Source organism: Tenrec ecaudatus, chromosome 13 (genome assembly GCF_050624435.1).
Source record: "Tenrec ecaudatus isolate mTenEca1 chromosome 13, mTenEca1.hap1, whole genome shotgun sequence".
Classification (NCBI taxonomy): domain Eukaryota; kingdom Metazoa; phylum Chordata; class Mammalia; order Afrosoricida; family Tenrecidae; genus Tenrec; species Tenrec ecaudatus.
In genome coordinates this window covers 68,883,967-68,911,063 of record NC_134542.1, presented here as the reverse complement: position 1 = coordinate 68,911,063, position 27,097 = coordinate 68,883,967, and the positions used below count along the sequence as shown (strand labels likewise).

General features: G+C 43.7%; 2 protein-coding genes across 2 annotated transcripts in view; one reads left to right on the top strand and one right to left on the bottom strand.

The window, feature by feature from the left end:
• The window catches only part of SSB (small RNA binding exonuclease protection factor La), an 11,179-nt gene extending 8,687 nt beyond the window's left edge, over positions 1-2,492 (top strand). The window contains exons 10-12 of the mRNA XM_075529405.1: positions 85-271; positions 379-516; positions 845-2,492. Coding sequence (XP_075385520.1) covers positions 85-271; positions 379-516; positions 845-933 — 414 coding nt within the window. The 3' untranslated portion in view covers positions 934-2,492. The remainder of the gene's footprint in view (positions 1-84; positions 272-378; positions 517-844) is intronic.
• Positions 994-27,097, bottom strand: METTL5 (methyltransferase 5, N6-adenosine). The gene is made up of 7 exons (XM_075529406.1): positions 26,777-27,097; positions 8,742-8,856; positions 7,499-7,680; positions 6,394-6,476; positions 2,958-3,009; positions 1,433-1,482; positions 994-1,035 (listed from the first exon to the last, which is right to left on the bottom strand). The coding sequence occupies exons 1-7, from the start codon at positions 26,883-26,885 to the stop codon at positions 997-999; spliced, it is 630 nt and encodes a 209-aa protein (XP_075385521.1). The 5' UTR covers positions 26,886-27,097; the 3' UTR covers positions 994-996.

Here is a 27,097-nt window from a genome sequence, read left to right as displayed (position 1 = left end):
GTGTAGGAGAAATTGCGTTTGAGTGGGGAAATTTAACTGCAGAACTAACAAAGGCGTGCCATTCATTTCCTTCCTTTAATGTAGGGAGTCATTCTGTTTAAAGAAAAGGCTAAAGAAGTGCTGGATAAAGCCAAAGATGCGAGTAACAATAACCTACAACTCAGAAACAGAGACGTGGTGTGGGAAGTCCTAGAGGGAGAGGTGGAGAAAGCAGCACTGAAAAAAATCATGGAAGATCAACAAGAATCCCTGAACAAATGGAAGTCAAAAGGTCTTGATTTTTGTGATTTCAACTAATTTGCTTGAGTTTAAAAAAAAAAAGTCTTCCCCAAACATGAGTAAAGTTCCATTACTAAATTTGCAATTATGTCCCTGCAGGCCGCAAATTTAAAGGAAAGGGAAAGGGAAATAAAGTCGCCCCGGCTGGGTCGGCTAAAGGAAAAGTACAGTTTCAGGGCAAGAAGACGAAATTTGACAGTGAGGATGAATGTGATGAGAATGGTGGCGATGCAGCTGGTGAGATTTTCTTTTCATACATGTCGTTCCCTGGGGGTCTGTGTTTTTGTGGGAAAAATGCAGCAGAGAACTATGTTGCGTGGGTTCAGCTTCTGTAAAAATGAGTCTTGAGTTAGTGACATTCAGCCAGCTGTGCTTATGTAGCACAGAGACGGGCGATTTGGAAGACAAGTTTAGGAATCAGTTCATCTACACGAAAAGGGGGAAAAACATATATTGGTATCAGGAGTAAGCTGCTAGTCTTTTAAAACAATGGTTTTTAAAATCCATAATTGTGTGCAATATTAAACTCAAATAATGCTTGCTTTGACCGATTCTGCTGCTTTAGGGCCAGTGAAAAGAGCAAGAGAAGCAGCAGACAAAGAGGAGCCTGCGTCAAAACAGCAGAAAACAGAAAATGGCACCGGAGACCAGTAGTGTGATCAACCACCGTAGCACTCGGTTTACTTACAAGTCATCTGCTTTTCTCTTTGGAGATTGTTAAAAAGAAAATCGGATTAGGTCCACTTCAATGTCCACCTGTAAGAAAGGAAAATATTTTTGTTGTTTTGTCTTTTTGTTACCAGAGGAGGATTTTTTAATGTATAGCTGTGTGTTAAGAGATGATTCAAAGGGAAGGTTCTTCCACTAAATTGCCTTTTTAATATGAGGATATATTAGTAAAAATTTAATAAAATATATGCTATATAAAAAGCAAAAACCTAGCTTTTTTGTTTTTAACTTTTGGTTTTGTGCATTCAAAAGGGGGCTGTTTATTCTTAAACCAGATCATTTGCTGCTTGCTTAGGAGCCCATCGCACATTGAGTGAGCACCTCGTTCCCTCTGTTTGCTTGCTTTACTTACCTAGGGAACTTCCTAACAGAAGAAAGCATTACTTATTGAAAAGATTACATCAGTCAAAATCGAGAGACTTACTGATTTCTTTTTATGAAATCTGTATGATGCTGGCAGGTCATATCTCAGCTCTATAAAACAAAATACATTTAATGTGAAAAATTACATTTTCAAATATATAACCACCTGACTTTTAAGCACTAAGAAAGTAGTACCAAATGCTTGTAAGCTAAATAAAATTTTAGACCCAACAGTTTAAATAAACATTTAACTCGTCCGACCCTGACTCAATGTAGTCCCAAGATTAGCCACAGCAAACCAAGCTTGGTATTTCTACAATTTTGGCCACGTATCCTGAAATTTGACATTACGGGGAGAAATTTAGGGGATAACAAATGGAACAAATAACTATCTTTCATGAAAATGATAGTAGCTTTCTATTAATTGCCTGATCTATTTTAATATTAACCACACTTCAAGATGTTTTCATCCTGATTTTAGTGATAGTAAGTAGCTAATTATTTACCCATTGAAAGCTCTCAGATAAAAACTTGTTTTCCATGTTCTTTTTGTAGAATGTAGGTTTTTCAAACTCTTTATCAAGCTAATAAATTTTAGAGAAACAGCATTACGCTTACCTGCCCTTTACTTTTGCAACATTAATCCTAACCCTCTAGATCAGAGTTTCTTAGATTATAATGTACAAGAACATTACCTGGGGATCTTGTTGAAATGCAGATTAATAATTCAGTGGGTCCAGCCTTAAACATTTCTAACAAGCACCCAATGGATACAGATATTAATGGTCTTAGGACCACACCTGGAGTAGCAAGGTTGTACAGCTAGGGATACGAATAGGACTTCTAAGTGCGTCATATACATTATGAGAGGTAAGGAATGAGCAACACTGAATGTACTAAGCAGATTTGTTAACGCTATGAGGAGAGCGGTTACATGTTTAACATAGTGCCAACTCTGGTCAGTTTACTATCGTTTGAATAATGTCTCCCCTATTGTACTCTTATTTCAGACTTTTCAAAATTATTTGGATTATAGTTAGCTTCTAGTAATGTTTTTCCCGTTTTGATGTTTGTGAATATTATCCAGTTTACTAATAAAAATGTGTCAAGCATAATTCAAACCTAGTGTCAATGTTTACATTCTACCCCACAAAAAGAAATCTTTCTGGACAAGAAAAAAAAAAAGACTAAGGGGAAAGTAAAATCCCAATTATCCAGACAGCTCTTGAGCTTTGCAGTGCTGGCATTTTCCATGTATGGACTGCAAACGGGGGTCTAACCCGTGCTCTTTGTCACTGATACTACAGTGCTCTGCTTCAGAGACCCCAGTGGAAGTTTCGGGGAAAGTGCACATTGTAGCGTCTCGATCAAAGTTGGATGAACATGGACCACAACAAACTTCAATACATGTTCATCCAACTTTATGCCATTTTCAGCCCATTACCCACTATGCACATTTTGTCACAAAAAAGATGTTCTTAGAGTACTTTTACTCAGTGCTGTTATGAAAGCTAGCGAATGCATGCGACTCTTAGATAATTAGGGTTGGGATTTGTTTTCTGGGGAAGGTAAATCCATTGTCTTACCTGCAATAATATCTATCTTGATTTTCCATTCTGCAGCTTTCTTTTGAATATGCTGAACATAAATGATATGTTAATATCGGTTGATTTTAAAATAATCTTTTAAACTTAATTTTTATAATTGATAGCAGGTTTCAGCATTTTCATATTTCCTTAGAATTGAAAGGCAGCCGATCGTGTTAAGTCAATGGTGAGCCTGCGTGTTGCAGAGTAGAACTGCTGTGTGGGCACTATGGGCAGCTAACCCAGTCCGTGGGAAGGTTAACTGCCTCAAACACTGCAGGGTCACCGAGTCAGGATGGCCTTACTGCCAGTGGGTGTATTTTGGGTCACACCTTTTCAGCTCTACCACTAGGGGAGTTTGAACCTCCAACCTATAGGTTTGAAGTTGAGTGTTTAACGTTAATTTGCACCACCTGGAAGAAATTGAGGTTATCTGCTTCTCTAGAGATTCACAGCTTCAGAAGCCCCTTAGGGGTCACTATAAGCCAGAATCCACTTGATGGCAGTGGATTGGTTTGAGTTACAGGACACAGGTCTAAGATAAACTTCAGTGGCCTTGTTAAATATCTCCTCTTACTGCCATTGAGTCAAATTCCCTTTGGGCAGGGTAGGAACTTCCCTGCAGGGTTTGCGAGGTTGTTTACAGGTGTGGAAAAGCCCATCTTTCTTCTACACAGTAGCCGGTGATTTCGAACTGCTGACTTTGTGGTTAGCAGCCCAGTGCATAACCCACTGTACCAACAGCTCCTTGTTAATTATATATAGCAACTTTAACATTATAAACTTACATTAGCTCTCTAGAGCAGTGGTTCTCAACCTTCCTAATGCTGTGACCCTTTAATATAGTTCCTCATGTTGTGACCCCAACCATAAAATTATTTCATTTCTACTTCATAACTAATTTCACTATTGTTATGAATCATCATGTAAATAAATATCCGATATGCAGGATGTATTTTCATTGTTACAAATTGGACATGAGTAAACATAAGTAAAGCATAGTGATTAATCACAGAACAATATATAATTATATATTGTGAACTATTTGTGTTTTCCCCTGGTCTTAGGCAGCCCCTGTGAGGGTCGTCCAACTCCCAAAGGGGTCGTGACCCACAGATTGAGAACCGCTGTTCTAGAGCATGAAGTAGGGATTGTCGATATTATAAACAGTCCACGACTTAGTTACTAATACTAACTGAAATACTTCTATACTATCGACATGAAAAAATGCATTTACATTCATAAAATAATTCACTTAAAATTTAACCATCCAGGCGGCCAAGCAGTGGTGATAGTGTCGTCTCCTCGTGGTAGAGCATGGAGACAGGTGTTCTGAGTGATGAAGTGTAGAAATTCAGCCACGTGGGGCGGTGCTGCCGTCTAATTAATGGTGCCGCGTTTCCCTGACATTCTCCTTGGGCTCCTTATGCCAAGTAACGTGTATATTCCGACAAGCTCCCGAATAAGCTACGGCGCTGACTGGTTACTGTGAGAGAGGTGGTTAGCATTTGGGAGCTGGATTTGGTAAGGGTCCGCTTCTGAGGCGCTCACTCCCTAACTGCAAGAGGGGCTCACGGCACCTGAACTGTTGTGCAAGTGATGGGGCTTTCCTCCTGGGCGTCTGGGGTTTGGGTCTGTCACCAGGAGACGGGGCTTACAGGACCGGTCCTCAACAGAAAACCTGGGCACCGAGTCTAATGAGTTTCCTGGTTGACGGTTTCACACATGTCACAACTTGGGGGAATCAAGCATGCCTTGTGTGACTCCATATCAGGAGCGGATTCTAGAAACATCAGTGCTTGGTTTTCTCTGTGCATGGCCCCTGCACCTTTTTCCTTTCCGGGTTGTGCTCTGGTTTTACATCACAGCCGATCATACAAGGACATGCGAAGTCCTAACATCCAGTCTTGGGAACCCTCAACACGCAGGCTTTTTAGGGTCTGTACTGGTGGTTGCTTTTACACTCTTGTAGGGCTTTGGGAAAGAGCAGCAGCGGTTCAACCCCGCCAGCCTCTCCTTGGGAGAAAGGTGCAGGTGACCTCATAAAGCTTACCCCCGGGAAATCCTATGGAGGGTTACTGCCTCCGAGTCAGACGCCACTCGAGGGCAACGGGTTTGGTTGGATTGGGAAAATTGTGCGCAGTTCTGTTGCCTACCTATGTGTATCCGTATTTAGTGATGCATTTTTTAGCCATGTGATTTTATATCTTTAGAGTTATTAATTACTTTGTACTCAGTACTCGTTGCCAACTGGATCACTACACGCACATGAATAAAATGATTTCCTTACAAAATCAGAACCCTTCATGCACCTGCTCCTCACCAACTTGTCATCCAGCCTTTCACACAACAGCAGCAGTGCAAAATCGGACTCCTGTGCATTTTAACAACGCACTTTGTGAGGCGCCTCAGTGGCAGTGTGTTACATGTCGAGCTGTGAGCCACAGGCTCAGCAATGAAACCACCAGCTGCTCTGGGCTTTCTGTTCCTTCAGTCTCGGAAACTCAGGCCCGTCCCCATCCTGTCCTAGAGGGTCACTGTGAGTCAGAATCTGCTCAATGGCAGTGGGTTTGGTTTTTCTGGTTTGGAATGAATGCTGAGCTGGGAATACATTGGTTGTAATGGCAAAGGTTCTAGGTTAACTTGCCTGGGCTTGGATTCTCAGCGGTTGGGCAGTTAGGTAATGAGGGTAGTCACCTTTCATTTTGCACAATGCTAACTTTTGTGTAATGAGTGCAGCTTTGGAACCTTAACTATAGGAGTGTGTGCTTCAGAGTTAACAGTAAATAGCTGCACATAGCAATCACATGCAGCCCTGCTCCAAATGCTTTATAAATAGCCATTCTCAACAATCGATTAGTTATTGAAGGCACTCTTAATTCCCTCTTATGCATTAAGAAACTGAAGCTCAAATAATTTGACCAAAATAACAGGAAACAGCAAAATTGGGGTGTAAAACTCAGGTAGTCTGGCTTCAGAGTTCTGAATCTCTGCTGTTAAACTGTTGGGGTGGGGGCTATCTTTCCTGCCAATTCCTGGTATGCATCTTATATATTCACCTATTTGGAGGCTGGTAAGAATAAAGGTAAAGGGATGGATCTGAACTCAAGTCTACTTAGCTCCAGATAAGCGATCTTAAAAATCAGGCCTTACTGCCTACCTCAACATAACCCCAAACAAATGGGATGACAGGATTAACCAAGCCTAACCCAGACACTCCAGAACATATTTAACAGCAACTGGTCAACAGTTCCCATCTAAATAGCTAGAAGACAGCTAATCATAGATTCTAACTGGTTAAAGGGAAAATAATTCAATATCAAAGATAGGTGTTAAAAAGGTCCATAAAAATGGGTACTGTAATTTTTAGAATTCACAGCAAGTCCTTAAAACACTGCTACGCATTTATGAAAACAAACGACTGACTTAAACTTACTTCTCTAGTTGAGGATTTGTGTAAAGAATATACTGCTGTTCTTGCCATGTCCAAAGCCACCTTCAGAAAAGCCATGTCTGTTCCTGTGCAGAATAGAAAGTGCTTTACACGTTATGTTCCTGTCATAATAAGATTACACTGATAACAGTTGGAAAAATTACCCCCCCCCCCACTCCAAATTTACCACTTCAGACTGCAATGGGAACAGGATGCAAATACTGAAATACCCTTTCAAGGCTGACAGACCAAGACTACAATTTATACTGTCTTCTTCAAATAAAGCTAAATTAATGCTTTTATTATGTACTAAACAAATGACTTTCAAAGAGAACAAACGGAACATGAAGAGAAGGAACCGGACTCACTTAGGGTGACTTTTAAATGATACACACCTGTTTTCCTCGAGGCAGCGGTTCTCAACCTGGGGGTCGCGACCCCTTTGGGGGCTGAACAACCCTTCCACAGGGGTCGCTCAGTACATAACAGTAGCAAAATGACAGTTATATGAGGTAGCAACGAAAATAATTTGATGGTTGGGGGTCACCACAAAATGAGGAAGTGTATGAAAGGGTCGCGGGCATGAGGAAGGTTGCGAACCACTGTTTAAGGGACTCTCTAGCTTGGCCCAGAACACACAAAATAGCCACCGTGAGCCAATGTTACTGAGGTTAAAAATCTTGGATATGTTAGGCAGTAAGAAAAGGTCCTAAAAGTATAAACTCATTTACAGGTTCATAATCAAAAGTAGAGAAAATCATTAGACAGATAAGTATAAATAATAAATGAACTAAAAGAAATTTGGGAATAATAGATGGAAAACTCCAACTCGCTGGTCAGGCATTAAACAAATTGGAAAATGATGGTGGCAACATATGTACAAATCTGCTTTATACAATTGATGCATGGAATGTTATAAGCGCTATAAAAGCCCCCAATAAAATGATTAAAAAACAAAAAAATTGGAATTGCATTAACAATACTGGGAAGAGACTAGCTTATTCAATGAATACTGAGAAATGATTTAACCCAAACAATCAACAATAAAGTGATACTAAAACCCCACTTTCCTAGAACTACATCAATGTACTTGACTTTTGTTACTAACCTTTATTATTCTTAGTCCCAAAGGGAGGGTTCATAATGACTGTATCAAAGGACTTAGACATTCTGTTAGACAACGTACACACATCACATTGAACCATATCAACATTTGTTAACTCAAACTCTTCGATGTTCTTATTAAATATTTCCAATGCCTCTTCATCTATGTCAAATCCAACACACAACCTACAGAAATACAAAACACAGTATAAGTACTTATATCTCCCAAGTTAAAAACAAGTGAAAACAAAACTAGCTGAGTTCAATGAGCAGCCAGTCAAGAGTTCATGAGTGCTGTTCTTCAGCAGCAAGATTTCTCAACCGGCCAAGATTTCTAGAGGTTGGGAACTCAGACTGTACATAAAGGGGGGCATCTGATCGCTGCTATTACCTTTAATTCATTTATTTTTAGTTTGTGTGCGGTATCAGATTCTTGCTCCCCAACTTCATACTGTAATGCCCTAAATACAACTTTTAATCCTACATATGCTGCTGAGTAAAGCCACCCCATCCCTATATAGCAGGGGTGTGAAACTGGTGGCCCACAGGCTGCATGTGGCCCCCGAGGTAATTTTTTGTGGCCTGTGATGCTCTGAAATAAAATGAAAATAGAAAAACTTGTTATGAAGAAAATAGCACTTGGGGAGGATCGAGGCAATACCGTCCACACAATTCCCTTGTGAACCTTAACTACTGAAGACAAGCACACACGTGGCCCAGTGCCTTTCCTGGGGCCTGGGGACGTGTCTAAACACGCTGACTCGGTTCCGGCCACGTTTGGAAGTGACATGTCTGCCACTCTCCGTGCCACGTCATGTAAACACATCCCAATAGTGAAAAGGTTAAAAAGAGCACTCTGGGTTGTGCAGCACTAGTAAGCATTTTTAGAGGAAAGCTATTACAATTGTGCATCATTTTGTCCGCTGTCCAACATTTTGTTTATTAGTTACTTTGTTATATTTTCCAGTCACAACATAAGAGGTAAGTGAGAACTAGTAGGAGGAAAGCGCTGCCAAGTTTTGGGGAAAAAAAGAAGAATTTTAGTGTTATAGATTAAATAATATGTTGAAATAAAAGCAATTCTATAGTGTTTTACTTACCCTATCCATATTCCTGAATCCTCACTTCAAAATATAAATTTAACAAAATTTGTCCATGTGATGTGGCCCGCGTCTCTCGCCTGTTGCACCCAATGGCCGGTGTTTTGAGTGTGACCCCCTGCTCTATAGTATTCCTGGATCACTTACCCTGCTCCTAACACTGCCGTTCCGATGCTAAGCACGCCACAACCACATCCAAGATCTGCGACCACTTTGCCTTCTATGTCATCATATGTGTTATGGATGGTATGGAGCATACATGCTAAAAGGTCAGGAAGCACAGGAGGGAAGAAGTAAGCATCAAATTGTAAACAACCCTTTCTAAAATAATTTATTTGGTTGTGTATTTGCCCACCACCCCCCAGATTACTTAGTGTCCCAGATTACTTAAAGCCTGCGTGTTCTAACACATGTAGCAAGAAGTGTCACAAAAGAATACAATGTAGGAGTGTTTCCAAAATCTGGTCTCTGCTAAGGATGCCACTGGCGATACTCTGACCCGCCTGTAAGGTCAAAATGTTATTTTTCCTCATTCGGTTTAACACACTGCCACACATGCATGTACACACCCTACAAAAGGAAACACTGAATGAAAAGTTCCATGAGCTTTCCGAAGCCCCTCATAGATGTTTGTGTGGATGTGCCAATTCTTCCTTTGATTCCAACACATTTTTCTACATAATAAATGAAAAAAGGTGGTAAGAGTAAACAGGCTTGAAAAAATATACTTCCTTGTCAAAATATTAATTTGGCAGTCCTGAATCAGTCTCCAAATTACTTTGGAGTTTTACTGATCTGTGAAGTCCACAAGTCTGGGAACCACTACTATCAAAGGAGCCCTGACATCAGAAGGACACAGATCTGTTTTGCAACAAGTTTGTCATCAGAATACCGGTATCATGAGATCAAGCTAGAACAGGGAAACACCTGTACCTGAAATGTTGAGTTTAGGCACACGTGAGCTACAGACATATATTCATAATCTACAAATGAGGCTTATTTGATCAGAATACAGGTAAGGGGCGGGGCAGAGCTACCATGAAAAGACTCTTCCCACTACACAAGGGTCTTGGAGATAACAAAGGCTAAGTATGAGTGCCACTGTGTGTCAGTCTCTCACACTGGTGGCTGCATGTTGCTGTGATGGTGGAAGCTATGCACCCAATGTTTCAAAGACCGACAAGGTCAAAGACCCATGGCTTCAGCTAGGTTTCAGTGGAGCTGCGACACTAACGAGACTAGGCAGAAGGCCTGCTGTTCTGCTGCTGAACGCTAGTCGATGAGGGGTCCCATGGGCTGGCCCAAAAAGCAGATCCACTGCCACTCACGGGGGACTCAGCAGATTCACAGGACTGGGTAGAACTGCCCCTGTGGATGATAAGTTTTTTGTTTTTTTAAAAGAGTAACTCTGGAAGTAGAAAACCCTGTCTTTCTCCTATGGAGTAGTTGGTGGTTTTGAACTACTCTGCCACGGGGGCTCTTTCTAGGTTAGATAAAGGCACTCAAATCACCCAGTGGCTGCACCCGTGGATACGGGTGATTATGAAGAGGGCCCAGGAGCAGGCAGTGTTCGGTTGGACAGGGCTGTGATGAAATGCAGGTGACTCGAAAACAGCTAACAATAAAAAGCAGAAACACCACCACTCATCTCTCCCTGTGGCCCTTTGCACCCAGCGGATGCCCCGGGAGTCCAAGGTTTCCCCAAACTCAGAACTGCAGGGCATCTCAAGCTGGTGGTTGCTGCAGGTGCTAGTCTTCCAAACTGGTATCAGGAAGACTAAGCATATTCGTACACATTATATCATACATACTATATATGAAACAAACTGTTATTTGGGGGAAAGTGGATGACATGCAGAAACCTTACGGCAAAAAGATATTAAAGAAGTCAAGAAAACTGGCTTCAAGTAATAGGAAAAAGAAAACTGGCTTCAATCCACACTGGTTTTGTGCCATATTTATTTAGAATCATGACATAATTACGTGCTAATATGCCTCAGCTCAGGAGACATTTGAAAGGCTACACTGACCCACATATGTTGGATTGTGTCCTGTCTCTATCTTGTCCACCTGCCCCCATAATTTATATACAAAAATATCTGTGGTTTTTACACTGTTCCCACGATCACAATGAAATTGGTGGCCTCAGACCAGATACGGTGGCCAGTTTGCTTCAGTCAGTGTTATGAGTCTGAAGTAAAGTCTACAGAGATGCACAGTAATGGCTTATGTAAGGCTCTGATGGGTGACAAGCTGGGGGCAAGTGTCATAAGGTACCTATCCAAGTATTTGTCACAGCAATCTGACTGATGGTTAATAGCTGTCCAGCCATGAACGCTGTCAGCTTCACTGCTCAGGTGATTATCCAGAATCGTCCAAATCAAGTCGATACTGGTGATGCATTGTGCTGGACAATGAGTGCAGGAAAGTGAGTGCCCCTCAGCTGAGAAGGTGGAGGATGGCCCCCAGTTCTCTACATCAGGTTGATGCCATGACAGCCATGGCTTCGAACACACCACGTGTGGAGAGCTTGGCAAAAAAGGTATTACTTCCCATCACCTCTATCAAATACTAAAGTATATTCCTACTTATATATATTTCTATAACCAAAAGTCTGCCCAGAAAACTAAAGGAATACTGCAAACAACAGAAAAGTGGATGAAGGGAGACATTGGTCAGTGTAAGACATGAAAAAATAATACAGGGAGTCCAGGACAGATGAGCCCCTCGGGACCAGGGGTGAGAGTGGCGATACCGGGAGGTTGGGGTAGAAAGGGGGAACCGATCACAAGGATCTACATATAACCTTCTCCCTAGGGGACAGACAACAGAAAAGTGGGTGAAGGGAGACATCGGACACTGTAAGATATGACAAAATAATAGGTTTTAACTAACCAAGGGTTCGGGAGGGAGGGGGGATCTTGGAGGGGGGAAAATGAGGAGCTGATGCCAAGGGCTCAAGTAGAAAGCAAATGTTTTGAGAATGATGATGGCAACAAATGTACAAATGTGCTTGACACAATGGATGGATGGATGCATTGTGAAAGAGAAAGAAAAAACACAACATAATAATTTATAAATTATCAAGGGTTCGTGAGGGAGGGAGGGTAAATGAGGAGCTGATACCAAAGGCTCAAGTAGAAAGAAAATGTTTTGGAAATGATGATGGCAATTATGTACAACTCTGCTTGACACAATGGATGGATTGATTGTGATAAGAGCTGTACGAGCCCCCAATAAAATGATTTTTAATAAATAAATAAAGGAATACTGTTTCTTAACACCTGCCATCTTAGTCTTTAATCGGTGGTGAAAGAGTTGCCTCAGGATATTTGCCAGAACTGGCTCTGTACCTTTAGTAGTCAACTGGTTAATAAGTGTACATTACTTATATCAGCTCTGAAGGAAATTTTTTTAAAGGAATATTTTATGGACTACTTGTTTCATGGAAGTTGGGGAGCGTCATTATGTAATTAACAGTCATTCCATAAAGAGAGGTCAGAGAAGAAAAAAAGACCTTATCACACTATAGATGAGCATCTTTCAAGTTGAGGGGAGCAGCCTTTAAACCAAAAGGGGCCACTTCCATTGACTGCAGCCCTGGGAGAGGGACATGTCTGATTGGAGCACACGTGAACAGATGAAGGGGGAGGAGGACAGAGAGGAGCACATCCTGGCCCACCAGGCCTTGAGGATGATGTTCCCGATTAGAGCAGCCTGTCCACAGAGAGGACCACATGGCCGGCCCCACTATGAGACATGACATCCCTCATTGACCCATAGCCCTACAGGGGACAACACCAGAGACACAGTGTGAGAACTGCACCCAATCTGATCCCACCACACCAAGGCAAAACACTAAGGGGGTGCAATAGAACAGCTAGGTAACGGAGCGGCGAGGTCCCCAAGGAATGCTGAAGGTGGACTTTGGGGCCAGGGCGAGGTGCCCCAACAGACTGGACTGGAAAACATTCCTAAAGGCCAACAAACAGTCCTTGAACTAACTACAAGGTTTTCTTTCTTATTGTGTTTTGCTTTGTTGTTTTTATTTGCCATTGGCTTGTTGTTGTTGTTTTGTTGTACATTGTTGCTTGGTTTTGCTCTGTCTTGTTTTTGTGCATGTTATTATCTCCGCAGGTTGTCTAAATAAGATAGGCTGGATGAACAATCTGGAGGAGAAAACAACGGGACCAACAGTTCCAGGGGTACAAGGGAGAGGGGAGGTGGGGGGAAAGGTAGTGGTGTTAATAAACCCAGGGACAAGAGAACAAGTGATCTAAATCAGTGGTGAGGAAGGTGTAGGAGGCCTTGCAGGGCGTGATAAAGGGTAATGTAATGTAATTATTGAAACCCAAATGAAGACTGAGCATGATAGTGGGACAAGAGGAAAGTCAAAGGAAATAGAGGAAAGAGCTAGGAGGCAAAGGGCATTTATAGAGGTCTAAATAAATACATGTACATATGTAAAATATATGATGCTGGGGAAATAGATCCATGTGCATATATTTGTAGGTTTAGTATTAAGGTAGCAGATGGACATTTAGTCTCCACTCAAGCACTCCCTCAATACAAGAATACTTTCTTCTATTAAATTGGTATTCTATGATGCTCACCTTCCCGACACAATCGCTGAAGACTAAGCAGGTGAATAAGCAAATGTGGTGAAGAAAGCTGATGGTACCCAGCTATCAAAAGATATAGCGTCTGGGGTCTTAAAGGTAAACAAGTGGCCATCTAGCTCAGAAGCAACAAAGCCCACATGGAAGAAGCACACCAGCCTGTGTGATCACGAGGTGCCGAAGGGATCAGGTATCAGGCATCAAAGAAAGAAAAATCATATCATTGTGTGCTTACCTCCGTGATACGATTGCTGAAGCCAAATGGGTGCATAAGCAAATGTGGTGAAGCAAGCGGATGGTGCCTGGCTATCAAATGATATAGCGTCTGGGGTCTTAAAGGTAAACAAGCAGCCATCTAGCTCAGAAGCAACAAGGCCCACATGGAAGAAGCACACTAGCCTGTGCGATCACGAGATGTCAAAGGGATCAGGTATCAGGCATCATCAGAACAAGAAATTTTACCATAGTGAATGAAGGGGTGAGTGCGGAGTGGAGACCCAAAGCCCATTTGTAGGCCACTGGAGATCCTCTGGCAGAGGGGTCTAGGGGAGGAGACTAGCCAGTCAGGGTGTGATGTAGCAATGATGCAAAGTACAACTTTCCTCTAGTTCCTAAATGCTTCCTCCCCACCCTCTCATAATCCGAATTCTCCCTTGAAAGTCTGGCTAGACCAGAGGATGTACACTGGTACAGATAGGAACTGGAAACATGGGGAATCCAAGGCAGATGATCCCTGCAGGACCAGGGGTGTGAGGGGCGATACTGGGAGTGTAGAGGGAAGGTGGGTTGGAAAGGGGGAACCGATTACAGGGATATACATGTGACCTCCTCCCTGGGGGACGGACAACAGAAAATTGGGTGAAGGGAGACGTCGGACAGGGCAAGATATGACAAAATAATAATTTATAAATTATCAAGGGTTCATGAGAGAGTGGGGAGCAGGGAGGGAGGAGTTAAAATGAGGACTTGATGCGAGGGGCTTACGTGGAGAGCAAATGTTTTGAGAATGATGAGGGCAGTGAATGTACAAATGTGCTTTACACAATTGATGTGCGTATGGATTGTGGTAAAAGCTGTATGAGCCCCTAATAAAATGATTTAAAAAACAAAAGGGGGTAACTTCCTCCAGTAAATGCACAGAAAACATTTATTAAATTCATACTAAATGAATCCACCATTGTGAAATTTTAGCATACTTAGGGCACAGGAATCAATGCTTCCCAGAGAAAAATAATTAACTTTCAAGGAAAGGTTATCGTTCTAAGAAGTATATTGTTTCAAGCTCTGAACCAGTCCACAATTACAATGAGAAGGGGTGAGATAATTGATAGAAGAATAGAGGTGGCAGTACAATTATTCTGGGAGAAGGAGGAATGTGGGGTGGCATAAAGCAACAAACTTCTCCCCCATGCTTGTAGAAAGCCAGTGGGGGCTGCTTAAAATCGACCAAGGAGGAGAAGTACAGATATATTTAGAAATGTGGAATCAATCACTAGAGCAATTAAGTGAACACAACACAGAGGAGCTGCATCTGAGAAATGCAGCTGGAGGTGGGCAGGGAGGGCAAGAGACGGTGAGAGCTCATTACATACTTTTCTATACTATTCGGTGTTTTAAAAGGAGGTGCATATATTATTGTGACTTAATCTTTTTTAAAAATTACAAGCATGTCCCCACAATGTAATGCCTTACAACTTGTTTTTAGATTTACAAGTGATATATTTTTAGACAATGTAAACTATATATGAATATGCATGTGAGCACTTATGCACACCCTATGTTCCCTTCACCCCCAAGTCAATTCTGTGGGATAAGTGTTGGGCTGCTAACTGCAAAATCAGCCGTTCAAACCCCCAGCAGTTCCACGAGAGAAACAATGGGGTTATCGGCTTAATGAAGAGCGACAGTCTCAGAAATTAAATGAGGAGTTTCTAGGAGTTGGAACTGACTGGATGGCAATGAGTTTGGTTCATTTATAATTTGGTTGATAATAATTTTTTAAAGGTGCAATGAAAAAGTGGTTAGGTTGTACCCTGTCAAAGGTAGAAAAAGGTGAAGATCCAGAAGAATAAGGCTCTCACCGTTTTCATTGTAAATGAAACAACAGGGGCTCTGGAAACCATGGTTCATATATTACTCTGGAAAACGTAAATCTTTTTTTTTTTTTTTTTTTTTTTTTTTTTTTTTTAAACATTTTATTAGGGGCTCATACAACACTTATCACAATCCATACATAGACATACATCAATTGTATAAAGCACATCTGTACATATTTTGCCCTAATCATTTTCTTTTTTTTTTTTTCTTTTACATTTTATTAGGGACTCCAACAACTCTTACCACAATCCATACATATACATACATCAATTGTACAAAGCACACCCATACACTCCCTGTCCCAATCACTCTCAAGGCATTTGCTCTTCACCTAAGCCCCTTGCATCAGGTCCTCCTTTTTTTCCCCTCCTCCCTCCCTTTTCCCCCCTCCCACATATGCCCTTGGTAATTTATACCTCGTTATTTTGTCATATCTTGCCCTATTCGGGGTCTCCCTTCCCCCCTTCTCTGCTGTCCCTCTCCCAGGGAAGAGGTCACATGTGGCTCCTTGTAATCAGTTTCCCCTTTCCAACCCACTCACCCTCCACTCTCCCAGCATCGTCCCTCACTCCCTTGGTCCTGGAGGTATCATCCACCCTGGATTCCCTGTATCTCCAACCCTCCTATGTACCAGTGTACAGCCTCTGTCCTATCCAGCCCTGCAAGGTAGAATTCGGATCATGGTAGTTGGGGGGAGGAAGCATCCAGGATCTGGGGGAAAGCTGTGTTCTTCATCGATACTACCTCACACCCTAATTAACCCATCTCCTCTCCTAAGCCCCTCTATGAGGGGATCTCCATTGGCTGACACTTGGGCCTTGGGTCTCCACTCTGCACTTCCCCCTTCATTTAATATAATATATATATACACATACATATATACATATACACATAAATACACATACATACACACACTTATATAATTTTTTTTTGCATGATGCCTTATATCTGGTCCCTTGGGCACCTCGTGATCGCACTGGCCGGTGTGCTTCTTCCATGTGGGCTTATTTGTTTCTGAGCGAGATGGCCGCTTGTTCACCTTCAAGCCTTTAAGACCCCAGACACTATCTCTTTTGATAGCCGGGCACCATCAGCTTTCTTCACCACATTTGCTTATGCACCCATTTGTCTTCAGCGATCCTATCATGGAGGTGTGCAGTCAATGATATGATTTTTTGTTCTTTGATGCCTGGTAACTGATCCCTTTGGGACCACTCGATCACACAGGCTGGTGTGTTCTTCCATGTGGACTTTGTTGCTTCTGAGCTAGATGGCCGCTTGTTTATCTTCAAGCCTTTAAGACCCCAGTCACTATCTCTTTTGATAGCCGGGCACCATCAGCTTTCTTCACCACATTTACTTGTTCACCCATGTAGGCTCCAGCTGTTGTGTCGGGAGAGTGAGCATCATAGAGTTCCAATTTAATAAAAGAAGGTATTCATGCATAGAGGGAGTGTTTGAGTAGAGGCCCAAGGTCCTTCCGCCACCTTAATACTTGATCTATAAATATAGACACAAAGATCTATTTCCCCAACCTCCTATATATATTTGCATGTACATGTCTTTGTCTAGACCTCCATGAATGCCCTTTGACTCCAAGCTCTTTCCTCCATCTCCCTTGACCTTCCTCCTGCCCTACTACCATGCTTCATTGCCACCTGGGCTAGAGTATACCTCTTCTCTAATCAACCTTACCCTTGATCATTTCCCACCAGGCCTGCCACTCCCCCTTCTCTACCCTTTGGGGTCCCATGTTTTTCCCTTGTCCCTGGGTTTGTTAACACCACTTCCTTACCCCCCCTACCCCCCACCCCAAGTCCCCCCGGAACTGTCGGTCCCGTTGTTTTTCCTCCCGATAGTTCATCCAGCCTGTCCTATTCAGACAGACCTGTGGAGTCACTAACATGCACGAAAACTAGACAGAGGAACACAAAGCAACAGTATATAACCGGACAACAAAACAACCAAAACAAACCACTGAAAAAGAACAGAACAAAACAGTTCACAAGAGAAAAGCTTGTAGTTAGTTCAGGGATCTTTGCTGGCCCTTAGGAGCGTTTTCCAGTCCAGTCTGTTGGGGCACCACGCCCTGGCCCCAAAGTCCACTTTCAGCATTCCCTGGGGACCTTGCCACTCCATTCCCTTGCTGTTCCGCTGCACTCCCCCAGTGCATCGCCTCGGTGTGGTGGGATCAGGTCAGGTGCAATTCCCACACTGTGTCTCCGGTGCTGTCCCCTGTATCGCCCTTAGTCACTGAGGGGCATCATGTCTCATAGTAGGGCCAGCCATGTTGTTCTCTCTGTGGACTGGCTGCTCTACTCAGGAACATCATCATCACGGCCTGGTGGGCCAGGCTGTGCTCCACTCTCTCCTCCTGCCCCTTCATCTGCTCCCGTGTGCTCTGGTCAAATATGACCATCTCCCATAGCTGCAGGGTCAATGTCGTCCTTTGGAACAAGTTCTTTTCGGGGGAGGGGCAGGAATCCACTTAATTTATGGTGCTGGGGCCTGCCTCCCAAACCTCTCCACCGGTTCCGTCCTCCACGCCGGGATAATGCATTCACACCTTGCGACACTGGGATGAAGTCTGGTCCCACTTTCCCTGTGGAGATATAAACAATACCCTCCCCTTGGGTGGATTAATGCCCCATTTCTGTCATGCTGATTGTACTTACCTCAGGGGACTCATGTTGTACCTGTCCCTTTGGGACTGGCTTACCTCGCTTAGCATAATTCCTTCCAGCTCTTCCCATGAAATAACGTGTTTCATGTGCTCATCGGTGCTTTTCAATGCTGCATAATACTCCATTGTGTGTATGTGCCAAAGTTTGCTAATCCACTCGTCTATCGATGGAAACTTAGGCTGTTTCCAAGTCTTTGCTATTGTGAATTGTGCCGCAATAAACATTGGAGCGCATATGACTGGTCGTGTTTTATTTGCTGCTTCAACCGGGTATATGCCCAGTAGAGGGATGGCTGGGTCGTAAGGTAGATCGATTTCCATTTTCTTTAGGTATCGCCAGATTGCTTTCCACAGTGTCTGTACAAATCTGCACGACCACCAGCAGTGGAGGAGGGTTCCTATTTCACCACAGCCCCTCCAACACTTGTTGCTCTCTGATTTACTGATCTGGGCTAGCCTCAGGGGTGTTAGGTGGTATCTCATGGTTGTTTTGATTTGCATTTCTCTTATGGCAAGGGACTTCGAGCACTTTCTCATATATTTATTGGCCATATTGATCTCCTCTCTAGTGAAAGTTCTTCTCATTTCTTTTGCCCACTTCCTTAGGGGGTTAACTGTTTTCCTCTTTTTGCAGGTCATGATGGTGTTGTAGATTTTAGTAATGAGCCCTTTGTCTGACGTGTCATTACTAAAAATCTTCTCCCAGTCTGTGGGTTGCCTTGTCACCCTCTTGGCAAAGTCTTTCGAGGTGCACAGGTGTTTTATTCTTATTAGATCCCATTTGTCGATTTCCAGATCACCTGTGTGTGTCCCCTTCCCTGTTGCAGTGAGCCTATGTGCTCCCTGGGCCAGTGCTCTGAGATTAGTCCCAATTCCTTCCTTAATGGTCCTGATGGTTTGGGGTTTGACTTCTAGATCTGTGATCCACCTTGAGTGTATTCTTGTGCATGGGGTGAGGTAGACGTCTTGTTTCAACTTTCTACATGTGGATATCCATTGTTTCCAGCACCACTTATTAAAGAGGGCATCTGCTTCCCACTTGACGTTTTTGGGGCCCTTGTCGAAGATCAGTTGTCTATATGCTGATGATTTTACTCCTGGGCTTTCTATTCTTTTCCACTGGTCTGAGTGTCTATCATTGTGCCAGTACCATGCTGTTTTGACCACTGTAGCTGTGTAGTAGGCATTAAAATCAGGCAGGGCGAGTCCTCCAATTGTGTCCTTCTTCTTGAGGAGTTCTCTGCTAATTCTGGGTTTCTTCCCTCTCCATATGAAGTTGGTGGTCAGTTTTTCCAATTCTTTGAAGAAGGTTGATGGTAATTGGATTGGTATAGCATTGAACTTGTAGAGTGCTTTAGGAAGAACTGTCATCTTTACTATGTTCAGCCTACCTAACCATGAGCAGGGGAGCTTCATCCATTTGTGAAGGTCACTTTTGGTTTCCTGTAATAGGGTTTTATAATTATGCTTATATAGGTCTTTAGTATTTTTTGTTAAGTATATTCCTAGGTATTTCAGTTTGTTCTTGGCTACTGTGAAGGGTACTTCCCTCTTAATCGCCTCTTCCATGGCCCTGTCCGATGTGTATAGAAACCCTACCGACTTCTGTTTATTGATCTTGTATCCTGCTACTCTTCCGTATTCCTCTATTGCTGTAAGTATTCCAACTGTGGAGTTTTGGGGGTCTTCAATGTATAGGATCATGTCATCTGCAAATAACGATAGTTTCACCTCCTCCTCTCCCAACTGGATCCCTTTGATGTCCTTCCGCTGTCTTATGTTGTTAGCCAGAACCTCCAAAACGATATTGAATAGAAGAGGGGACAGGGGGCATCCTTGTCTTGTACCCTTTTTCAGTGGTATTGTTCTTGTCTTTTCTCCATTGACTATGATGTTGGCTGTTGGTCTTTCATAGATAGCTTGTATGAGCTTGAGGAACTTACCTTCCAATCCTATCTTCATGAGTGTTTTGATTAGGAATGGATGCTGGATGTTGTCAAATGCTTTTTCTGCATCTATGGATATTATCATATGGTTTTTATCCTTTTTCTTCTCGATGTGGTGAATGATATTGATGGATTTTCGGATGTTAAACCATCCCTGCATCGCTGGGATGAATCCTACTTGGTCGTGGTGAATGATATGCTTGATGTTCCTTTGTATTCTATTGGCCAATATTTTGTTAAGGATTTTTGCATCTATGTTCATTAGAGATATTGGTCTATAATTCTCTACGCTTGTGGGGTCTTTTCCCTGTTTGGGTATCAAAGTAATGCTGGCTTCGTAAAATGAGTTTGGGAGCTTGCCGTTCTTTTCTATGTTATGGAATACTTTGTGGAGGATCGGTGTCAGCTCTTCCCTGAATGTTTGGTAAAATTCTGCTGTGTAGCCATCTGGCCCTGGGGCCTTTTTCCTTGGTAGGTTTTTGATGACACTCTCTATTTCTTCCTTCGCTATGGGTTTGTTGAGGTTCTTGATCTCTGTCTCAGATAATCTAGGGATAGATTGTTTTTCTAAATATTTATCCATGTCTTCCAGGTTTCTGAATTCATTAGAATACAAACCTTCATAGTACTTTGTGATTATCCTTTTTATCTCATTGGGGTCTGTTGTTATTGCCCCCGATTCATCCCTCATCCTGGCTATTGATGATTGTTCCTTTCTATCTTTGGTAAGCTTTGCCAGGGGAGTGTCAATTTTATTAATTCGTTCATAAAACCAGCTTCTAGTTGCGTTAATCCTTTGCATTGTTCTTTTGTCTTCCCACTGGTTTAACTCCGCCCTGATTTTTATTATTTCTTTTCTCTTGCTATTGGAGGGGTAGTTCTGTTGACTCTGTTCTAGTTGTTGGAGGTTTTGTGTTAACATATCTGTCATACGCCTTTCTTCTTTTTTCATGTATGCATTCAGTGATATCAAGCTACCTCTGATAACTGCCTTTGCAGTGTCCCATAAGTTTTGATATGTTGTATGCTCGTTCTCATTAGTTTCTAGAAATTTCCTGATATCCTCTCTGATCTGGACCTTAACCCATTCATGTCGCAGGAGATCGTTGTTTATTCTCCAATTGGTGGCCCTTGCTTTTCTGGGTGCCCTTCTATTAATCTCCAGCTTTATGGCATGGTGGTCTGAGAAAGACGTCTGGATAATATCTATGTGTTTGAATTTACTCAGGCTGGCCTTGTGCCCCAGCATGTGATCTATTCTTGAGAAAGATCCGTGTGGATTGGAGAAGAATGTGAAACCTTTTGCTTTTGGATGAAAGGCTCTATAGATGTCTATCAGGCCCTGTTGCCTAATTACATTGTTTAGCTCTCTGGCCTCTTTGCTGAGCTTCTTTCCCTGTGACCTGTCTTTCTCTGATAGTGGAGTGTTGAAGTCCCCCACTATTATTGTTGTTTCCGTGATTTCTTCTGTCATTTTTTTAATAGTTTGTTTGACGAAATTTGCCGCACCATTATTAGGTGCGTAAATATTCAGTATGCTTATTGCTTCCTGGTTTACTGAGCCTTTGAGCATTATGTAATGTCCCTCTTTGTCTCTTTTTATGTTTTGGATCTTGAGATCCATTTTGTCGGAGATTAAGATAGCCACTCCTGCCTTCTTGGAGTTACCATTTGCTTGGTAAACTTTCTGCCAGCCCTTTATTCTCAGCATATGCTTGTCTGCTTGCTTAAGGTGTGTCTCTTGCAGGCAGCAGATTGATGGGTTATGTTTTCTAATCCAATCCTCCAGCCTCTTTCTTTTAACATATGAATTGAGCCCATTTGTATTCAAAGTGATTATTACAATCTCTGGCTTCATGGTTGCCATATTCTGTTTTGTGTTTTGGGTCTTTGCCTATCTTCCTTCATATCAGTGTACTGCGTTTGAGTGGAGGGTTTCTATCCTGTCCTCTTTTCCATCTGAGACCGTGTTGTCCTGGTACGTGTTGCTGGCATGTTGGCTTCTAGATGGAGATGGGATATATGGTGGTCTCCTGGAGGTTCTAGTTGGAGCTTGATCTTCTGGCCATAGTGAGTCAGCCAGTATGTTCTGCAGGGTCGGGTGACTTGCAGTATATTTTTTGAGTTCTTCCTTGTCCTGGAAGACCCTTATCTTACCCTCTATCTTAATGGATAACTTGGCAGGGTATAGGATTCTGGGGGAGGCATTTTTATCTTTCAGAATTTGGAAGATGCTGCTCCATTCTCTCCTCCTCTTCATGGTTTCAGCTGATAAGTCTGAGCATACCCTTACCTGCGCTCCTTTGTATGTGACTGTCTTCCTTTCTCTTGATGCTCGTAGAATTTTCTCTTTTTCCTCTAAGTTGGATAATTTTACAATTATATGCCTTGGCGTGTTCTTCTTGGTGTTTAGCTTAGCCGGCGTCCTCTCTGCTTCCTGTATGAGAGTCGGATTCTCCTTTGTTAGGTTGGGGAAATTTTCTTCCAGGAATTCCTTTGCTATCTTGGCGGTCGATTTGTGTGTTATGTTGTGTTCCGGTAGACCAATTATTCGAATATTTTTCCTCTTCATAGCATCTGTCATTGATCTCAGGCTGTCTTCTGTTTCTTTAATTTTCCTATCTGATTGTTTTTCTCGCTTGCTTCGTTTGTTTTGAGCGTCCTCGAGTTCACTGATACGGTTCTCAGCCTCCTCAAGCCTAGATATAGCTTCTGTGACCTTTTGTGTGGCCTCTGCTACCTCCTCTGTTAGTTTCTGCAGTTCCTTTTGGTGGATAGTATTCATCCCCTCTATTGTGGACTTCATCCCCTCTATTGTGCATTTCATCCCTTCTATCGTTGCATCCTTATTTTGGTTTGCTTCTCTTAGCTCCTGTATTACTGCAAGCAGAGTTCTGAAGATTTCCTTTTGTGGCTGATCTATATCTGTTTCTTCTATGAGTGACGTTAGGTCTGTTAAAGTGCCTCGTTTTTCTGATTTTTTTGTTGGGAGTGATGTGGTCTGTTGATTTTTCCTTGATCCTTTAATAGGCCCCATGCTTCTGGGAGACAGGAGTAACCTTATTGTGTGGAGGCTCAGGCCACTGTGCCGTCTCCTGGGGTGGCTGGGGCGGGCTGCGGCAGGCTTAGGGCTGGCACTGGGGACCCAACAGGGCCCCAGGTGGTGAGAGCTGGCTGGAGCTCACTGAGGGCTCCTCAGGGACTGCAAAGCCTAGACTGCAGGTGGAGTGTTTGATCTGCCCGGGCTGGACACTGCAGGGAACAATGGTGTTCGCTCTCCGCCCTTTTGGCGCGAAACCGCAGGGGGTAATGGCGCCGGCAAAGGAGGCTTGGCGCGAAACCGCAGGGGGCAATGGCGCCCTTCCTCTGCTCAGGCTCAGAGTCGCGGCCGCCGGGGTCCCCGCAGCACCCTGGGGAGGGCACCTACTCTTGTGCCTTGCGCAGGGGGGGGCCCTTGGTGGGCAGACTCAGCAGCGCGGGGCGCGGCGCTCCGCGGAAGCTCAGGGTCTGGGACAGGCGCGGGTTGGGCTATGGCTCCTGTTGGCGGGAAGTGCTCAGCGCAGGGTCCCGGCCAGGAGTGGAGCTGGCGCTAGGCTGCCAGGGGCTGGCGGGGGCGGGCGGGGGTGGGAGGCCGGCGCACGGAGGGCAGGTGGAGAGGTCCGCGGCAGCGGTGCGGGTGGATGGTCCCCCGTGGGGGTCGCCAGACAACCCGCGGGTCCGCTCCCCTGAGCTTGGATGAATGGAGGGAGGGACGTGGGCCCGAGGGCAGATCGCTGCCCTGCGGGGAGAGGGGAACTGCGGGAGAGGAAAGCTTCTCTCCCAGTGGAGATCCGCGTATGGGGAGTGGGGAGTGGGCCGCTGGAGTAGGCAGGGCAGGCAAGTGGCTCTGGGCTGGCGTCCGTCCGTTTGGGGATGGAGCCTAAGCCGGTCGCCAGTGAGCTCACGGCAGCTTAGTGGCCAGAGATGTCCCACTAGTCCGGTCCTCATTGACCTAGACCCCTGCTCCGGACAAATACGTGGGGTAGGACTGGGGTGCTGTCCCAGGGGGATATTTCACTCACCAGACTCTTACTATTCAGCTACCTGGTCGCCAATCCCGCTTTGTTTGGAGGAGCTCTCAGAGTATGCGGGTGTCCCTGTCGGCCATCTTCCCCAAGAAAACGTAAATCTTAATAGAATAAAGAACTAGAAGGCAAAAGCTATTTATAGAGGTATAGCTATAGGCATGTATATATGTAAATATATTAATTTATAATGAAAGGAATAGAGGCTAATCTACATATATTTATATGTTAAGTATTCAGACAGCAGAAGGACTTTGGGCCTCTACTCAAAGCCTCCCTAAACACAAAAACACTTTTTTCTAATGACCTGGTACTCTTTGATACTCACCTTCCTGACAAGATCACTGAAAACAAAATGGGTGCATAAGCAAACATAGTGAAGAAAGTAGATGGTGCCTGGCTATCTAAAGATATAGTGTCTGGGGTCTTAAAGGCTTGAAGTTAAACAAGCAGCCATTTAACAGGGAAGCAAAAAAACCCACATGGAAGAAGCACACCAGCCTGTGTGATCATGAGATATTGACGGAAGCAAGTATCAGGTATGAAAAGATCCAAAACAAACAATTATATAGATGTGAAAGAGGAGGATTGGAGTAGAGACCCAAAGCCCATTTGTAGACAAGTGAACACCCCCCCCCCCCACACACACACAAAGGGTTACAGGAAGGGACAATTCAAGCAGGGTGCAGTATAGCACCAGCAAAACACATCATTCCTCTAGTTCCCGAATGCTTCCTCCCCGCACTACCATGGCCCAGTTCTACTTTACAAATCCAGCTAGATCAGAGAGCATACATTGGTACAGTTAAGAGCTCTTGACATGGAATTCAGGACAGATAAAACCCTTAGGAACAGTAGTGGAAGTAGTGATCTTATGAGGGTAAGGGAATAGTAGGGGCAGTGGGGAGGTACAGAAAGGGGGAACCCATCACAAGTTTGGATATATAGCCCATCCCCCAGGGGGGACAAATAACAGAAATGTGGGTAAAGGGAGATAAGGGTCAGTGTAAGACATGAAATAACAATAATAATATATAATTGATCAAGGAATCACGAGAATGGGGAGGTGGGGGAGAGAGGGGAAAAAAAAGAGGAGCTGATACCAAGGGCTCAAGTAGAAAGAAACTGTTCTGGAAATGTTGATGGCAACGTATGTACAAGTTTGCTTAATATAATTGAATAATGAACCACTTGAAGATTTGTAAGAGTTCCCCCAATGACATAATGAAAAAAGAAAGGAAATGTAAATCTTGGCAATCTTGGAAATATCAGTAACCACGGACATATCTAGGAGAATTGGTGGTGTACGAGGACCTGAGGTCAGGGGCTTAAATGGAGAGCAAATGTTTTGAGAATGATGAGGGCAATGAATGTACAGATGTGCTTTACACAATTGATGTATGTATGGATTGTGATAAGAGCTGTATGAGCCCCTAATAAAATGATTTTTTAAAAAGTGAATTGGTGGTGTATTGCATTACCTGTTGGGCTACTAATCTGAAGGTCAATAGTAAACCACCAGTTACTCCAAAGAAGATGAGGCTTTCTACTCCTATAGAATTAAGTCTCAAAACCCACAAGGGTAAGTTCTACCCTGTCCTATAAGTTGATTTTGACCTGAGGGCAGTGAGTTTGGCCTAATTCTTAAAGTCCTTTAGTAATTTACGGTATAGGTATAATAGATTGAAGAAATCCTCCAAAGTAAGAGTATTACGGTATTATCTAAGGGTGGAGGAGCAAGGAAAGTGTTCAGGAGAAGCCATCTCTCCCGGCTCTCACACAAGTAACAAATATACCAGGGTTCACTGGAAATTTTAAGTCTGAAAAGTAAAAAATATCCATCTCTTGTGACTTCATTAAATGATACTTGCAAAGTTTATCCATGAGGCTTCAGAATCTCCCCCTGGCCGTATGCATCTATGTTTGAAGTCCTACCTGTTCAGGTATGCATGCATTTTCTATGACTTTGTTAGCTTAGAAACAGAACCAAGTCGGAGCTGGAATGCTCGCTCACTGCAAGTGCCCAGCAGGTGAAATTTCCTACAGCTCCTGACCACTTTGGTAATAGTTACTGAATATGGTTTTTCTTCGGGTCTCTTCTGCATTCCCTCTATCGATCCCGCAACACCAAGCAACAATGATTCCCAGATAACTTATCTCTGGCATTCATTTCCAGGGCAGAGTAAAGCAAAGGCATCCTTGCACAGGCAACTAATTCTTTACTTTATGAAGTTGATCCTTATTTAGCAAATATTTACTGAGTCCCTAACTGCTGTCAAGGGCTCTTTTTAAACAAACAAACAAAACCCCCAAAACAGCTGCTGCCATCTCAATTCAGGGCAACCCCATGTGTATCAGAGTAGACATCCTCCTATAATTTTCGATGGTTAATTTTTCAGAAACGCACAGATCCGGAGGAGCCATCGCTGGGTGGACTCCCACTGCCAGCCTTCTGGCTTAAGCCCTCTTCTCCAAAATCCACTGCCAGCAAGTCGGAATCGGCTCGTAGCAACTGGACGCTCAGGTGCGAACCAAACCAACACACTCCTTGCCTTCAGGGGTTTTATAAAGAAACTAACCGACCCAGGTAAGAAGCTGACGGTTTGAAAGGATACGTTGACAGGCGTCTTTACACTGAAGGCTTCTCCAACGCGATCTTGGAGGCAGAATTCTCTGGCCATTCTTGGGATCCCCAAATTGGCTGCACGTCACCATCCAGCGAGAAGACGGGGCTAGCACAGGAAGGAAGCTGCGGGACCTCCAGCCACCCTACCTGCAATGTGCGGCCTGGTCGGATACTGTTCAAGAAGGAGTTTGGGTTTTTCAAATCCATCCACTTGTTGCAGGCGGCTCTCTAGTTCCTTAAGCCTTAATTTCTTCATTTTTCCTTAACGCGTGCGGCGGCAGCGTTCACCAGACTCGGGTTCTGCCTGCCTTCCCCCTCGCTGGCCAGGGGCAGGAGGAGTGTGGGTCCAGGTAGGTGACAAGCCCCAGGCCCGCCTCCCAGATGCGCCCCGCAGGTACGGCGCGCGCTCAGGCCCCTGGGCGACCGGCGAGGGCGAGGTCCTAGCGCCGCCTTCTCCACTTCCGGATG